This window comes from Phocoena sinus, chromosome 6 (genome assembly GCF_008692025.1).
Source record: "Phocoena sinus isolate mPhoSin1 chromosome 6, mPhoSin1.pri, whole genome shotgun sequence".
NCBI lineage: Eukaryota > Metazoa > Chordata > Mammalia > Artiodactyla > Phocoenidae > Phocoena > Phocoena sinus.
In genome coordinates this window covers 17,686,748-17,705,271 of record NC_045768.1, presented here as the reverse complement: position 1 = coordinate 17,705,271, position 18,524 = coordinate 17,686,748, and the positions used below count along the sequence as shown (strand labels likewise).

The window sequence follows — 18,524 nt, the reverse complement described above, 5'->3', positions numbered from 1 at the left end:
AGTAATTGATTAATCAATTAGTCTGTCATAAGTTAATTAATGTTAAGAACCCTAATCCTGTCACATCTCTGTCCCTTTGCCTCCTGTTGGCCTTAGCTTGGAAGATTTCTCCTTTGCCTGGGGCCTCAAGATAATCCTGGGCTCTTAACCTCTGCCATACTGGATGCTCACTTTACTCCTGAGACCAGCCCAGGAGATCTAAGAGCCAAAGTTATTAACCCAAAAACCTTCCACACCCTCCAGTAAAATATGGAAGGGCTTTTGAGCTTTTTGTACAAAGCATCCCAAAGATCAGAAGGAACAAGTGCAAAATTACTTTGAAGACTCTTTCTTAAACATTTATGCAAATTACACTCCGCAATAGACTTTGATTGCTTTTAATATTAAAACAATGGAGTTTTCCCCAAAGTGTTTCTCATAGTATGATTCCTGGCCCTCTTGCCTCATTAATGGCCTGAAACACTTATTAGAAGTTCAGATTCCCAGGCCAAACTCAACCCACTGAATCGGAATCTTGGGAGAGGTGCTACAGAACCCATGATTGAATACACTCCCAAGTAATTCTTAGGTATTATTAAGTTCAAGAATCTCTGATCACTTTATCCTGTGGCTTTAGATATATCCTGGCATATCACAGTGTATCCCCCTGAGTCAGGGTACTTCAGTTTGAGAATAAAAACTGACAGGATTTTTAATAGATACGCTTCAGCTTATCAGATACAAGGGATGGTTTGGTGTGCATATTTGAACTAAACAAAAATAACCCTGTTGTTTTGGCCAAGAGTAGTGGGACCAAAACTGGCCCAAACTGGAACAATCACATATTTTCCCTGGGAATTTAGATTCAAATGTTCATCGCTCTCGCTGAGTGCTTGAACTGGTATGAGATGCAAGGCTAGGCTTGGCTTGTCATGTTGAGCCACATGGATGGAAACCAGAAAAGGTGGGAGGCGGAGGAGGAAGGAAAGAGAGAGAGGAGAGAGAGGAGAGAGAGGAGAGAGAGGAGAGAGAGGAGAGAGAGGAGAGAGAGGAGAGAGAGGAGAGAGAGAGAAAGGAGAGAGACAGACACCAATCAACTGCAGAGGGAAACAGAACGTCAGGCTCCAGGATTACTGCTGACAGTGGCTTCCTGGATGCTGGTAGCTCAGCTGCGCTCTCTGTCCTTGAGTTACATGAGAAATCACTGTATCATTATAATAATTTCTCCATTTTTCGCTTAGACTGTTTCAGTGGGTTTCTCTTTTTACCAATAAAAGAGCTATGACTGAGACAAGTATAAAGATTGTTTCCTAGCCTGGCACACAGGGCCCTTCACACAGTGATGCCACACAATCTCCTTAGCTCATCTCCCACAACTACAGTCTTCCTTGGTCCTACCTAACATCTACATTAAACCACCTGCCATGGACCAGACAGGCAACACACTCTGATGTCACTGTGTCTTTGCACATGATTTCCCTCAGCCTATAATGCCTTTACCCCATTCTACCTGTGATCAAATCATACTCATTATTTAAGACCCACTACAACTGCAGTCGTCTCTGGAAACTCTTTTCTGATTTCCCAACAGAACTGAAGGCCTCCACTGCACCTTGGACAATACATCTGTTAGTGAACCACAATATTTTATAGAACTATTTATTTGCATACCTGTCCTCTCCACTGAACTTTGAGTTCTTTGCCTTATTTTATCAGAAGCTCCTACACAAGGCCTGGCCCAAAGAAGGTACTCCATAAATGTCTGTTGTATGAGTAAGTGTTGCACGAATGAATGGTACATTCTGAGGACTAGAAGACTGAGAGCTCTTTGGATGTCTAATCCATGTTATCCTAGTAGACCTGCCCAGTCGTCAGGGTAACAGACTGTGCTTACATTGTTCCAAACTGTCTCCAGACCATTTGTCCTGCCTGTCACTGAGCTGATAGCAATTGTGAAAGTGATGAATGAGCAATAGGAAACATCAGTTATAACTCCAGAGAGAAGACACAGCCATATCAGTAGCCTCATACATCTAATCGTGAGTCATCTTCCCAAGGCATCTTGCCCTGTGACCTTGAACTGCCAAGAGCTTCTCAGTCCTGTACAAATCCAAGTTCTTCAGAGGATGGCCCCTCCTCTCAGCCTGTCTCCTACAAGGCATTGCTCCTGGCCCACGCAGTCCTGGAAGGGGAAACCTGGATGGAACTCACACACTTTTCCTAAGGGAAGCCTTTAGCCAAGGATCCCAGCCCCACCCAATAGACAAGACCTGTCTTCTAAGGCCTGCTGTCCTTTGACAGTAACTCCTCTCCCCTTGTGGTGAGAACATCTGGAGATGAGAGGCGGGTGGGAAGCTTTCAAGTGGAGGATCTGTCCAAGGCTGTGGAGTTTATGTTGCTAAATGCTAGCTGAAGCTAGTGGTGAGTTCCTGAGTAAAGGACGGCAAAACTTCCCTTCTGTGGCCACTGGTGACCCCATTTTTCCAGTACATCCATTTTCCCTTAGGAGGCATCTGAGGGAGGTGGTCTCTCCAGCTGGTGGGGCTTCCATGGTTGGGCCTGTGGGTAGGGGCAGGGAAAGAAAGGTCGGAGGAGAGGAGGGGACATGCTGTCTAGACCCATACTGAGTTCATCTTTGCCTTTGAGAAGGTGCCTTGGAAATCTGGCTAAAAAATTATGGAAAGGGAGATTCCTACCAGGTTCATTGTAGCCATATTTCCAAGCTGACAAGCTGGACTCTGAGAAGTCTTGATTCCTTAATCTAGCAAAGGACGTTACAAATGCTGGAGGGATGGCAGAGCATGGAGGTTAAGAATACGATCCTTGGAACCAAACCCCTGGGTTCAAGTCTCAGTGTCATCACGGAGCAAACTTGATAAAAGTGACGTCAGTTCTCTATGCTTCATTCCCACAAGTGTGAAATGGGGATGTATTAGTACCTACCTCAATGAAGAATGGCAAAAGAATAACTTATAAAGTGCCTAGAATAATGCCAGAACCACATATATGTTCACACATATACACATATTTGATAATTAAAGAGTACTGACAAAGCTTTTAAACTTGGATATTCTCTAAATGGAAGCAAGATAGTTATTATGAATTATTATTGTTTATTATGAATGTAGTAAAGTTATTTACAGGCAACAGTGATTCTAGGCACATCTATGCTCAGAATTATTTTTCCTCTTTTTAACATTTTTACAATGGGGAAAAATATGTCATTAGAACCAACTATCAGAGACGGCAAGATTACCTTTACTTTGGGGAAGCATGCCTTTCCTCGTCTCTGTGAACTGACTACCCTTGCAGTTTTTTAATTGGCTGATGCCTGAAGGTAAGGCAATTACAATTATTGTACACCTACTCTGTGCTGGATGCTTTAATCAGAAGCAATAGCAGAAGCAGAAGAGAGAAGGAGTAAGAGAAGGAGAAAGAAGAGAAAGATGAAGAAGACAAAGGTAGAGGAAAGAAGCTGCAACTACTGTTGATCGAGATTCTAATCACTCTAGGCATTGATAAGTGCTCTGCATATATAATCTTTTTTTTTTTTTTTTTTTTTTTTTTTTGCATATATAATCTTATGCAACCTAACAACAACTCTGTGAGCTGTGACCATCCTCACTGAGATTCTGAGTATTTAACTTATAGCTCCAGAATATCTGGTAACGTGAGAATGTAAGCCTAGGTCTATCTGATTCTTATACTGCCCTTCTTTACATCTGTCATCTGATATAATACGCAGAAGCAACCTCGGCAGCGAGTCTTCTTATCATCCCCATCTGACAGATAAGAAAATGAAGTTCGGGTAGGCTAAGTCACCTGTTCACTACAGGTAAGCAGGTAACATCCAACAGGTAAGCAGATTTGGAATTCAAGTCTAGATCTGACTGACTCCAAAACTTGGGCCCTTTCAATTACAGCTCACTAAAGCACCTAAAATTTCAAAATCTCACTAAGAAGTCTGTTTACTTTGAATGTAACTAATATAATTCCGTGAAAGTAAAAAAAAAAAATAGTAAATAAAGCTGTCTATCTATCTATTTATCTATCTATATATATAAGTATAGAGCTATACCAATATGCCTACCTTAGACATATATCTAAATTCCCATTTTCTCCCGTTCCATTCAAAATGGGATCCGCACATTCAAGAAACAACTATGGGAGAAGCACCATGGAGGGATGGACGGAGTCTCACTAATGTATGATCCCCACCCCCAAGCAGCTACCATGCTTCCACTTCCTGGCATTCCCTCAGAGTTTCTGAAGGGAAGCGATAATTTCTGGAAAGGATTCAGGTTGGGCAAACTAAAGTTGAAGGAGCCAAGCCCAAGCTCTTTTAAGAATGGATTGATGCGTCTAAAAAAGGGTTGAGAAGAGGGTGTTGGCTTGAGTAAACAGGTCCTTGTTGAGTTTTAAGACAAGAACTTCAAGCAGATGGTGTAACCAATGTCAGCTTCTAAAAGGGCTGAGAAGTGACCAAAAGGTAAGAATGGAGCAAGATGTTTTATCATCAAGGAAAGGTGAGGAAAAAGACAGTGACAGGAGATGACTCTAGATTCCAAGAAAAGCTACTTGATGATGGAATAGCTTGTCCGTGTCCAAGAGTAGAGGAAGGACCAATGATGCGGTAGTCTCTATAGCTTACGTGTTGAGACCACAAGCTATGGGGCCACACAGACAAGGGTTTAAATTCTGGTTCCATAACTACTGGCTTGTGACACTGATACGAGATTTTCCCTCTGAGCTCCCGTTTCCTTTAGCGAGCCAAAAATCATGTTTTGAATACTATGAGCATGACAGTAAAGATAGAAGCTATTGTGACCCAGGGCAGATCCCAAAGTCTGGAAGCAAGAAACTTGGATTCTACCCTTAATTCTGCAGGCAAGTAAAGCAGTCTCTGTGTATTCTAACTTCTTTCTTCATAAAGCGTACATTAAGAAGGACACGGGCGTACTGAGTTCTTTCAGAGGCTAATACTCAGAATGGCTGGGATAAGACTGAGTCTGAGATAAGAAACAGACTCGTGATGAAAAACAATTACAGGAACGGGGCATGATTACCAGAAGGAAAGTCCAACAGAGACCAACGATGTCATCAAACACCTGGAAGGCTGGCACTTAGAACTAGGAGAGAGGACAAACTTTCATTGAGCTGCTTCTATAAGCCAAACGTTGCCGCTAAGCACCTTCCGTGGATTATTTGTTAATCTGCAAAACAATTCTATAGACATTATTAATCCCATTTTACTCATGAGAAAAAAAGAAGCTTAAACACTTAAGTACTGTGCCCAAAGGCACAAAGACATTTTGTAGCAAAGCTGGTATTCAAATCCTCATCTGATTCCAAAACATATGTTCTGTCTGGTAAGTCAATAGGTAAGTCCATCTCAGCACAGTGTTGATGGATGGAACTGGAAACAAAGACAGGGCATGTACAGGAAAATAATTTGACTCAATATAAAGAAAGATATTCTAGTGGTGAGAGAACAGGCTGCTCAGGGATCACTGAGCAAGCTGTTCCTGGGAGTATCCAACACAGGCTCCTGCAGGGTACGGGTGCAAAGAATCAAGCAACAGACTAGGGCTGGACTAGATGCCTGGGGAACCTCTTCCATTCTGACTCTGTCTTCTCTTTCTTTCTCACACACACTGTTTTGATCATAAAATATAATAATGAAACGTGGGAGAGATGAAGGAGGAGGGACAAGGGGAAGAACAGGGAGGAAGGAGAAGATAAGTAAGAGCTTGTCTATACTCAGCACTCGCTATGCACCACGCACAAGGCTAAGCGTGTTAGATGCCCATCTCATTTAATACAATAGCCTCAGAAATTAGGTATTATTATTAGCCCCACAACACATCTGAGGGAACTAAGGCTCAGAATCCCTTGCCAAAAGTCACACAGGAGAAAGGGAACAGCCAGGACTTGATGACAGATTTGACCGGCATCAAAGACAAAACTGTTCTTTTAGATCACTTTGGCCTACAAGTCTATCAATACTGGCTGTGGTGGACTGCCAAAAAATCAAGCCTGGTCGAGCCTCTAGACCTAACTACCAACTTACAGGAAGTACAGGGGTAGAGGAACGTGCTAAATAATACCATGGGGCTGCAATGAGCAAAATCCCCTGGGAACTATACCCAGTTTTCTTGATAAAATATCACAAGGAATAAAAAGAGTTGGAGGAAGAAACCTATGGATTAAAGGAGACTTAATTATCAGCCAATCATAACGTTTGAATCTTATTTAGATCCCAATCTGAACAAACTGGTACCAAAAATATAAGACAATCTAGTAAACATGAACAATGACTAGATATTTGATGGTGTAGAGGAATTGTTAGTTTGGAAAGCAAGGCAATGATATTGATATTTTTGGAGTCCTTATGTTTTAGAAATACGAACATTTACATATCAAATTATTAGTGTTTGAGGGGACAGAGCCGGCGATGCAGGCCTGCAGTAAGTTGATTATTATTGAAACTAGAAGATGATACGTACATGGAGGTTCATTATACTAGTCACTTTAGCTTTGTACATGCTATACTTTTCTAAACTAAATTGGTTTGGAGTTAGGTAGCAGAAAATCCAGGAATATGACAATGCTCCCCCAAGTGGGAAAATCTGGAGATGAATCTAAAAAAGAAAAGAAACATGTAGTTCCAAGAAGAAGCTAATTACTTGAGGGTTTCTCCTCTTCTCAGGACTTAAATTTATGGTCTGGGACCCTTCTGCTCAGAAACTCAAGGAATGACATGACTCTATTGACCAGAGAAGGCTCTGTACAGATTTACCAACTGTGTGATGGTACAAACTCATGCTGCTTTCAAACACATCTGCCTGGTGAATTGGGAGGCACATCTGGAATGACTTTTTTTTTCTCCTAAGATTAGAGAGAAATAGGCAGAGAGAGTTGAATTGTTGGTGAATTCTCTCTACGCCCTTAGCATCACTGCTGACTGAAGTTGCCTAATGACCCAAGAAGAGCCCCCTGTGAACAGGGATAAGCTCCAGCAGGGATGGGGCCTGCAGCTTGCTCTGTTCCTGGAAACCCAGCACTACCCTGGCCGTTTTGCACGACACCCACCCAGATAAATGATGGTTGTATGACAGATGAGTGCTTGTGGGACAGCTGGAAAAGGGATTCCAGCCCCAGCTCTGACATTTGGTAGCCCTGTGGGGCTTCAGAGGGTGGTACCCACTCTTTGTGAGCCTCAGTTTCCTAATCTGTAAAGTGAAAATAAACACTGCTACCTTCATAGGACTATTGAAAGAATTAAGGGAGTTAGTGTATGTGAAAGCACCACGCAAGCATGCTGATGCAAGGTGGTCATTCATTTTTCACACATTCATTTAGTTATTCTCATGAAAAATATATTTATTGAACTTCTACTATGAGTAAGACACTATAGTAGAAGCTATTGGTGCAATGCTGAACAAAAGTTTGTCCGGATCCTGGTCTCATGGAGTTTACCTCTTAATGTACAGGAAAATATTTTGACTCAATATCAGAATGGATATTCCAGAAGTGAGGGAAACAGGATGCTTAGGGGTCACTGAGCACACTGTCACTGGGAATATTCAAACACAGGCTCTGTAACATTTGTGAGGTGTGGCAGAAAGGAATCAAGAAGTAGACCAGGGTTGGACTAGACGTCTTCATTCCTGAGTTTATCTGCTCTTCCCTCTGCATTGGCAATGTTGGCGTGATAAAACACAATAATAAAATGTGGAGGAGGAGGAGATACAGACATTAATCAAACAATTAGAAAACATACATAAAAGTATAATGAGAGGGCTTCCCTGGTGGCACAGTGGTTGAGAGTCCGTCTGCCGATGCAGGGGACGCGGGTTCGTGCCCCGGTCCGGGAAGATCCCACATGCCGCGGAGCGGCTGGGCCCGTGAGCCATGGCCGCTGAGCCTGCGCGTCTGGAGCCTGTGCTCCGCAAATGGGAGAGGCCACAACAGTGAGAGGCCCGCATACCGCAAAAAAAAAAAAAAAAAAAAAGTATAATGAGAAATTATGATAACTGCTATGAAAGAGAGATAAAAAGCCTCAAGAAAGTAAACCAATAAACAAACAGGGGGATCTTATGAAATCTAGAAGCCTCAGCAATCTGGTGGATGAATAGCAGTCAAGTCAGTGGAAAGGAGAAAGGAGGGGGAGGGTAAAACAAGTTCCAAGCAGAGGGAACAGCACGTACCAAGGCTCTCTGGCACCACAAAGCACAGTTCCAGAAAGTAGAAGATCAGGAGTTGTAAGAAGTGAGAAGCGCAGCCCCTTGCAGGCCACGGTAAGCACCTGGGTCTTGGATCCCGAGAGCAGCTGGAGGCCAGTTGAGGGTTTTCATTGGAAAAGTGATGTGAGCAAGTTTTAACTTTGAAAATATCACTCTGGTTACCAGGAAGAAAATAAATTAGAGGAGGTGAGGGTCATTGTTAGCCGGTTAGGAAGCTACTGCAACAGTTCAGCCAAGACTTGGACCAAAATGGGTAAAAGTGGACATATTTGAGAAATTCCTAAGAAGACAATTCTACAAGGTTTGTTAATGAGCTATAGTTTGGGGGTGGGGAGTGAGCACAGGAGGAAGGACAAACAGGTATCAGGGATGTCTCGCTGGTTTCCAGACTGCAAGAACTGAGATGGAAATCCAAAGGTGCCTATCAAAAGAAAGGCAAAGTCATCTATGGCAAATGTGGTGTCTGCGTGGGTTACACATGAGGAGAAGCTACTGTATTTCCACTGGGTGGAGGGAGCCAGCCCTGGAATGAATGGGGGTGAATCAGTGTAGACAGCAGAGGTAGTCTATTCTTTCAAATCTTTTGGCCACTGAGTGAAAGAAATGAAGACACAGTGGCAGGAGAAGGTAATACTAGGCAATGATAGTGTCCTCAGTAGACTTCCATTTTTTTACCCTTTATTAAAAAGTTGAAGGGAAGTAGCTAAGAGAGAGACCACAGCAAAATGAGAAAAAGCAGAACCGCTCAGATCACACCCTGGCTCCACCAGTTCTTATTTATAGGATCTTGGGACAAGTGATCTAACTTCTCTGTGCCTCAATTTTTCCCAAGGGGAAAAGAAAGATAATAATAGTGCCCATCGTGTGGGGTTGATCAGAGAGTTCAGTGAACTAAGTACATAAAGTGTTTGAGCTGAGCTCCTGGCACAATTGAAGTGCTCAGTAAGTGGTTGTTCTTAAAAGTACCAGGAAAAGACATTCTGTGATTCTCTTTTTTATTACATTTGCTAACTGAATTCAATGTCCCGTGGGGGAAAAAAAAGCTCTACACTCTTGACACGCAAAAATGCTTGCATTTGCTAAGTCTGTTTGTCTTGCATATCTTACTGAATCTGGTAGTTTTCTGGTCTCATGAAATAGCTATGTTTTCCAGTTTTGCAAGCAGACAAGCCAAGCATTAAGTTCCTCTTTTGTAATTGACCATGAGCGTGTTGAGTAATATGTGGATTATATCCCCCTCTTTTCTTTGATCTTCCCTCTTGCCAAGAACGGCCTGACAGCCTGGTTCCTGGCCAGTTCACCTCCTTCTCATAATGCACCGATGGAGAGGAAGTGGCCCACAATAGCAGAGATTTACTCCAGATTATAAGTACTTGACTTTCTTAATCCCTAAGCAAGGAATTCCCTGAAGGAATATCAGAATGAGAAAGACATATGAACAATGGTTTTGAGTAGTGGTTCTCAAGCTCAGTGTGCATCAGAATCACCTGGGAAGCCTGTGAAAATAACAATTCTCGGCCTCACTCCTCTAGAGAAACAGAATCAGTAGGAGGAAGCCAGGAATCTGCATTTTTTAAATAACACTTCCCCCATTCTCAACCTAAGTGATCCTGATTGACTTTTGTGACGTTCTGAGTTCCAAGTCTCCACACTCCACTCCACACTCCTGACCTCTTATTCTGCTTTACTTCCCCTCCCCTTTGCCTTTCAATATACCATGCTTTTCACTATTTTTATTGTTTACTTTCTATCTCCCACATACACTCCAGTAGAAATTAAGTCTCCAGATGGTTGAAATATATCCCTGTTTTGCTCCCTGATGCATTCTGAAAGCCCAGAACAGTGCCTAGCCCATGGGAGATCCTTAATAAATATTTGTTAAAATTATTTGAACTGAGTCCCCACCCTCCCAGACATCCCATATATGGACTTCTGCAGTGGACACCCCAACTCACTAGTCCTCTTCTCTTAGTGTTCTACAACGTTTGGGTCAAAAACATTTAGAAAATTTGCTGATGCCATGTAGCTTTTCCCCCAGAAGAAAAATGCAATAATATATAATTCTGCATAAACTTTCTGGCGATGGAGATCCAACAACCCTTCAAAATCAATGATCTGCAGACCTGAAATTAATAACCCTTGACATAAAACCAGCCCTGGTCCCTACAATTCATCCTTCCACTGTTGATGATGTAATTATTATGCAAAAATGCATGTCTGGTTATGGCTTTCCCTTGACCCCCAATCTTCAAGAGTTCCCTATAGTTCACACGGTACTCCAATCCCTCAGCACAACGTTCAAAGTTTCTGCGACCCAGTTTTCTGCTCATCACTTCTCGTTTTCTATCTCCCAAATTTTTCACACCTGTAGTAAGAATGATTGACTAAACATACATTTTGGACACAGACTTCCTGGGTCAGTCACTAGCTGTGTGATGTTAGATGAATTATTTACCTAAGTCCTCAGATTTTATTTTTAATTTGTGAAATGGGCATCATAATGCAAATGTGCCAGGGGATAGAGTGAGAGAACGCATACAAATACACGCAAGGCACTGAAAAAATGCCAGGCATACAGCTGGCACTCAATGCTTGTTGGGTTTTTTTCTTCTATTCTAAATGTTTGTCACACAGCATTTGACATAACTTTCTTTCCTCTTCTTTTCCAATATACCTTAGTCTAGACCAAGGTTTGTCAAATTTTTTTCAGAGGACTACAGTAAATATCTTTGGCTTTGCGCGTCCTACTGTCTTCTGGGGCAACTGCTCAACTGAGCCGTCATGGCAGGAAAGCAGACATAGAGATGTGTAGACAGATGAGTGTGGCGGTGTGTCACAAACTTTATAAAAACACATGGCAGGCTGGATGTCACCTGTGGGCCAGAGTTTTCCAACTCAGGCCTAGGGCAGCTTCAGAATCTCACAGACTTGGGTTCAAGCTTCTCTGAACCTCAGTCTCATCTATGAAATAGGGATGATAATAATATTCCCCTCAGAAGTTCTTGGATGATTGAATGAGATAAAGCACAGAAAGCCCATGGCAGTTTTTGGCATATAATGTACATCTGGTACCTAGGATTATCTTTGTCATCAACAGAGTAGTCTCAAGCTATATCCACCATCTGTACACACCCACCTTCCCTGCTGCAAGAACCTTTTCCAGATTTACCTCCCCCCAACCAGAGTTTCTTTCTCCCTCTTTTCTAACACTGTTGGAATGTCTATTGTATTGTTTGAAAATAAGTCATGAATTAATGTAGCATGTGTAAGCAGTTAGTTACTTATGTGGTTCTTCTGCCTCATCCCCTAGACTGTGAGGTCCTTGAAGGTACAATCTGTGTCGCGTCTCCCTCTGTATTATCTCTCCTCACACAGTATCTACACACACCCAATGAGAGGCTGTGGTGGTGATGCTGCTGCAGCAGTGGTGATGGTGGTTATGATAAGGGTAGTGGTCACAGTGGTGGGCACAGCTGTGGTGGCAATAATGGGGCGGGGGGATGATCTTGGCTGTTAATTTCTTTTCAAAGAGCAGTCATTTGGAATTCTCTTCTCAGTTTGAGCCAAGAAGTGTAAATTGAGCAAACAAATCTTTCTGGCAGAGGGAAAGGATCTGCTAGAATATTAGAAAACCACAACAAGACCAAAATTACACATGGTTCTTCCTAGGGCAGCATGGAAAGAAAAAAATATATATCACATTATTGGAATTCAGGGGACTTGGGCAATAGAAAAAAAAAAAAAAAAAAAAGCATCCAGATCTACAGAGTATTTTATAGTCTTCAAAACACCAGCAAACAGTCTCTTAATTTTTCTGCTTGAGAGCCCTATGGGGAAAGTTACCACCATTTCACAGATGAGGATACGAGTCTGAGAGAGACAAAAGACATCACCCAGGTCAGAAGCCATGGCTGACTACTTCAAATTCAGACTTGGCTGTGTGCCCTAGAGCAAGTCATTCCTGTCTCCAGGTCTCAGCTTTACTATTTGTAAAATACAGAGGGTATGATTTTAATACCCATCTCTACTCATAAATGCTGTGTCATTGGGATGGAGTACAAGATATGTGAACCTTTCTCTTCCCAGTATTAACTTAAGGAGTAAAATTGGTAATATCTTTGGATGGAAAATAAATTGCAGGTCACAAGGTGCCTCATCCAACATCAAAATATTTCCCTTATTTTCAGGGCAGAACCTAGATCTGACCCTAGATCTGTCAAAAGGGACTGTGGGATAAAGTTAGCCCATACTTTTCGTCATACAGATAAGGAAAGAGACCAAGACAGTAGAAGTATCCTTGCCCAATGCCATATAACAATCAAGGACAGAACCTGGTACAGAATCCAGGTGTCCCAGTTCTTCCAAAGAAAACTCCCAACCCCCAAATGGATAGGGGTAGATACTGTAATGTCTACTTTATAAATGAGTAAAATGAAAGGTCACCCAGACGATCAACGGGAGAGATGGGACTCAAATCCAGCTCAGTCTGGCTCTTCACCATGACACAATTTTTTCTCCTGCATTTGGAGCCTCTTCTTATTCACCCAAAGGCTAAGTTAATAGCCACGCACAGTCTTGGTCATTTAAGCACTAGTTGTGCTTAGCTAAGCTCCGTGGCTTTGGGCTGTGTAAGGGTCATTTAACAGGTGGAGGGAGAAGATTGATGCATTAATCAAATTCTCCATCATTAAGACTTTTTTCCTGCTTTGCTTATTCAGAACCACAGCACAAAGTGTAATGAAAGGCTCCTTTCCAGCTGAGGCAGAAGGCATCATCCTTTCCCATGCATTCAAGGGGATGGAACCAAGGATATCGCAACCACCAAAGGAGCTAGTGTCCCCAAGGCTATGAAGAGCACACCCTGGCCCTTGCCCAGAATCAGAGGCCTGAACAGCCCCACAAACCTCAGGCAAGTCACACCCCCTCTCTGATACTTCCTGACCATGCCATATAACGGGACTGAGCAGTTGACTTAGCATCTCAAATAACTCAAGGAGACAGGTGTTCTCACATAGAAGAATGGTTCCATTCTGTGTTGGAAGGTCTACAGAAGGAAATCCTTTTACTCATGTGTAATTCCACCTATGGTATCCTTTCCTATAAAGTACAAGTTCCAGTAATATTTATAAAGTGAGAAAAATGCTCCTGAAATCCTTCCATTTGTGATCTGCCCTTTTAGGTTAATCTCTTGCATACAAAATGCAGACCCTACTCTGAACGTCATGTCCCTAGCACTTTGGGCATCTGCAAAGTTATCGAGTGCTACCTAGAGGAGGAGATACCAAAGGAAGCACAGAAAAAGGAAGGAATCAGTTGAGACAAACGTTATTTTTATCATTATCATAGGAAACATAAGCCCATTACATGCTACATGCCAGGTACTATACATTCACTATCATCTGATCCCCATGAAGTAGGGATCACAAGAGTCCATTTTATAGACGTAAAAACTGAGGTTTGGAGAGGTCATTCAGCAACACTCCACAGGAGTAGGGGATTGAGGCAGGATCCCAACTCAACCTGAGTGGAGCACAGATCTTGCACTATCTGATTCCACTTTGACAAAGTCTCTTGTAGGAAACTCAGAAAGAAACTCACCCAACCTCTCTGCTTTTTCAGGTAGGAAAAGAGAGGCCCAGGGAGGAAAAAGGACTTGCCCCAGCCTCGCTATGACTCAGTGTCAGAGTCCAGGCCAAGGCCCTTTTATGTTTGACCCATGTGGACCCTGCCTCTGACTGCAAAGAAATGCAGAGAGATGGAGAAGTCTTGGGAGAAGTGATGGGGGTTTGGGGAAGAGGCAGAGGAAAAATGATGGCTAAGATGAAAGTTGCTGCTTTCTCATCACACCAGCCTCTCTCAGGGGCCACGATCCCCTCCTCCAGGATCGTTTCCAGACCTGCACTGGGCCTGTCTTACCCACTCCTACCACAGCCTGGCTCCTTTGAAAAGGCCTAATGTACAGCAGCCCCTAGGCTGCTGTGAAACTCTAAACAGGCCTGTCTTGGGGGTTGGGGAGGGAGAGAAGAAACTAGTCAAGCAGCTCTAAGGTTCCTTTGCAGGTATAACTTAGAGGAGAGGAGCTTGGAGCTGAGAAGACAGCGCCTACCTGTCTGCTCTAATGCCTCTATGCTCCCCGCTATCAGGAGCCAAACTCCTCACCACCAGAGCCTTCAGAGCTCTGCCTAGCCTGGCCACCGCCTCTGCTCGGCATTGCCCATGGAGCTCCCATCCCGGCCTCAGGGAAATGGGCCACGTTTGCACATCCTTCAGGGCTCTGCAGGAGCTAGGCCTTTGACCCGGAATGCTCTCAGGTTCCTCCTCTCCCCCAAATCCAGTCCTCTACTTTCACTTTAGGCACCCGACCCCCAAGAACTAATTCCAATTTCATTTCCCTAAAGAAGCCTTCCTTCATCCCACAAATCCCTCGGTCACCCGATTTTAACCCAAAGGCCTGGACTTCTCTTGGTACTCAGCACAGTTTGTTCTCACTTATTTGGTGGGAGTGTTTCAATAATATCTGTCTTCCCCACAAGTCTGTAAACTCCATGAAGATAAAGACCATGCCCATTTGTGTCCATTTGTCCCACTCTTCACTTCTTGGGGCATGACACCATACATGGTAAATAGTAGGTGCTCAAAAATACTGAATTAATGAAGAAAGGACTCGTGCTTCAAAAACAGCAGATGCCACATAAGGAGAACAGTGACATCTAGTGACTGCTTTCACACTCCTGGACTGCTTTCACACTCCTGGGCTTCTCTATCTGAGAGAATGTGAATCAGCCTCAGGAAGACCCATTTCCAGAACTGACGTGCTGAGGGAAGCTGGCATAGCATCTGGACATGGGGAACCTGACTCCTAAGCAAAGAGGAAAGGAACCAGCGCTCGTCTTGCCACCACACGTGCCAAGAACACATCATAAAAGTCCTGTGACTTGGGGCTTCCCAGTGGTTAAGAATCCGCCTGCCAGTACAGGGAACACGGGTTCGAGCTCTGGTTCAGAAAGATCCCACATGCCACAGAGCAACTAAGCCCGTGCACCACAACTACTGAGCCTGTGCTCTAGAGCCCGCGAGCCACAACTACTGAAGCCCATGTGCCTAGAGCCCGTGCTCCACAACAAGTGAAGCCACCGCAATGAGAAGCCCGAATGGTGCAACAGAGAGTAGCCTCCACTGGCTGCAACTAGAGAAAGCCCCCGCACAGCAACAAAGACCAAATGCAGCCAAAAATAAAAAATAAAAATAAATTACACACACACACACAAAGTCCTGTGACGTAGCTAGTATCGAAACACCTCAAAGGTGAGGAGAGCATGGCCCAGAAAGAGCCGTAAATAGGGATATTCATAGCCTCTCTCACCAAACCCTGGAGAGCTACCGACGTGCTGCTTTTTTTGTCTGCACTAACACGACACTGGTCAGACGACCCTTGGTATTTACTGGAAGCTTCAACAGCCTCCTCAGGGGTCTCCCTGCTGCCACTCTTACGTTTCCACAGTTGACTCTCACCCTGAAACCAGAGGTTTGGAGATGTATACACGTTTGGCTCTCTTGGATTTTCTGTTGTTGGTCTGGGGACCTCTGATGCACAGAGTTAGATGATTTGAGATGCACGGCTCGTGACTCAATCTCATTGCTGCGCCATGCATGGTTAGGCTTTATGTGTTCATCCAGTTAGTGTTAGCTGGTTAGCTACGTTTAGCACTTTCATAAAGCCCCATAAATCCAGCACCCAAACATCAGCTAGAAACTTGACTACCATCATGTAACAAATGCTCCATCGTGCCATTACCTGCCTCGCTTGACTCAAGATTACCATGATCCTATGTTCATAATTTCCTTGATTCCTTTTTTAAACTATCTATTGCATCTGTATTTATTTTTAAAAGGCAGTGTATTTGATATGCGTGTATATGCATGTATATGCGTGTGTGTGTGTGTGTGTGTGTGTGTGTGTGTGTGTGTGTGTGTGGTTTTCTTTTTGTTTTGTTTTTGCGGTACGCGGGCCTCTCACTGTTGTGGCCTCTCCCGTTGCGGAGCACAGGCTCCGGACGCGCAGGCTCAGCGGCCATGGCTCACGGGCCCAGCCGCTCCACGGCATGTGGGATCTTCCCGGACCGGGGCACGAACCCGCGTCCCCTGCATCGGCAGGCGGACTCTCAACCACTGCGCCACCAGGGAAGCCCTGTGTGTCTGTTTTAACTTAAAATAGAGGGAAGGGTATCATGCTATATAAGCTATATCTTCGGGATTTCTTGTGTTCATTTAACATTATGTTCATCCATCTCATATTAAGTGTCACTATAGTTCATTCATCTTGGCTGTAGTACAGTGTTCCACTGTGTGCATATTCGACACCTTATTTAACTGCTCTCCCATCGATGGTCATCTGGGTTGTTTCCAGAGGGCTCTTTCTGCCACACAAATCTAATCCTATCAGCTTCCTGCTAACCATGTATCTTCAGCATGTCACTGCCCTCCAGATAGTGTCCAAACTCCAGGACCTAGCTTATAGTATCCTGAATAATCAGGTGCTTTCTGTCCCCTTGGCCTCATATCTGCTCTCCCTCCATCTCTTGGTCTCAGTCATGGGAAATTTCTATAGGTCTTTGTAGAGACCATGTACTTTTCTGCCTCAGGTCTTCTACCTGAAGATACTCTCCTCACTTCCTTATTCTCATCCCTGATCTGTCCTCTATGAGACCCTACCTGACCACTCACCATGCACTGGCACTTACTCAGCCCAGGAGGATGCTTTGGGAGGGGCACATAATCCATAGCGTCCTATTGGACTTGGTCAGTGGTCTACCAGATTGCCTTCTCTGGAGGCCCAGGGCTGTCCAGAAGTTGTTGGAGAGGGAAGAGTGGGGACCAAGTGGAGATGCTTTATCTGCCTTCTTCCTTACTGAAGCAGTGGCATCACTATTCCTGGTTTTATGGATTGGGGTTCCTGAACACTACATTTGGAAAAAAAATGTTCCATGAACACAAGTGTGCAAACCAGTGAACTAAATCATTCATACAGTCCTCTCAAGCCCTGACATGCTATAATTGAAAGTCACAGAGATAGAAAGAGGAAAAAGAGGAGATATAATTTCATGATTAAGCATGTAGGCTCTGGAGCAGACCAACATGGAGCAAATCATTCAACATCTTACATTTCCTCACTTGTAAAGTGGGCATGAGAAAAGGATGAACCATACGGAATTGCCATCTTTATAAATAAAAAATGGTCAAATGTCAGAAATTCCATATGAATCAACTCAATATTTATTAAGTAAATCATAGATCTGGAGGGTAAATTAAATGAGATAACCCAAGTATAGTACAGAGGCAGAGGCTGCAAGGTTTTCACCAAACCCATACCTTCTTCTCCTAGGCAAACAGATAGAATACATTTCCCTGTCTTCATTTGCAGACAGGTGTGCCCAGTGGCTGAATTCTAGCTTAGCAGAATAGGAGATGAAATGAGAATTTGCCATTTTCAGGCGTGGCCCGTTTCAACTTCTCATGTGCAATCTTCCATGTTCTTTCTTCTTCCACAGCAGCCGTGGAAGCATTAGATTAATGGAGCACAAGATGAACAGGCTGGGACCCTGAACTACTTCTCAGAGTAAAGCCACCCATCAATCAAACACTTCTATTTAGGACTCTGCACAACAAGAAATAACCTTAATTGTACTAAGCCGTTGAGATTGGAGAATTTGCCAGTTACAGCAGCTAGTGTTACCAAGTTATATACGTGCTTACAACACGGCAAGGGATCAATAAATGCTAGCCGTCACCATGCTGTTGATGACGATGATGACAATCCCAGTGGACAAAGGGCCCACAAGGGCAGGAGGTAGGAGGGTTGGTTCTTAGATTTGACTCAGTGGTTGTGTCAGGGGACCTCACCTCTTTGGTGCCATTGTCCTGAATGAGAGTGTAAAGTGGTACCACGCGGTTGATTTCCAGGAGCACCGGTGTGGGGCTCAGCTGCTCCTTGCCCGGTCGGCGGCAAAGGTGGCAGGTAGATGGACAGCGGCCTTTCTCCTCACAGCGGATCTCCACACCTGAGATGAGCTGGTCATCAGACAGCATCTGGGCCGTCAGCAGGCCTGAGAGGTAGGTGATGAAGGGCATGGACTTGAGCTCCTTCTTGCTGCCCAACTCCGTGGTCTCTGGAGAAAGAGATGTAAGTTCAGTATTGTTCAGTACTGTTCAAAAGGTCGGACTCTTGAACCCATTACGATGTGCTAAGGAGGTAGTCGTCCACTGGAAAGGGAAAAAAGATGATAGAGTGGTTCCTTCATG

General features: G+C 43.9%; 1 protein-coding gene across 2 annotated transcripts in view; it reads right to left on the bottom strand.

Moving 5' to 3' along the window:
* The window catches only part of ASTN2 (astrotactin 2), a 915,753-nt gene that overhangs the window by 169,497 nt on the left and 727,732 nt on the right, over positions 1–18,524 (bottom strand). For both annotated transcript variants that reach the window (XM_032635679.1, XM_032635678.1), the window contains one exon: positions 18,126–18,391. In XM_032635679.1, the coding sequence (XP_032491570.1) occupies positions 18,126–18,391 (266 nt within the window). The remainder of the gene's footprint in view (positions 1–18,125; positions 18,392–18,524) is intronic.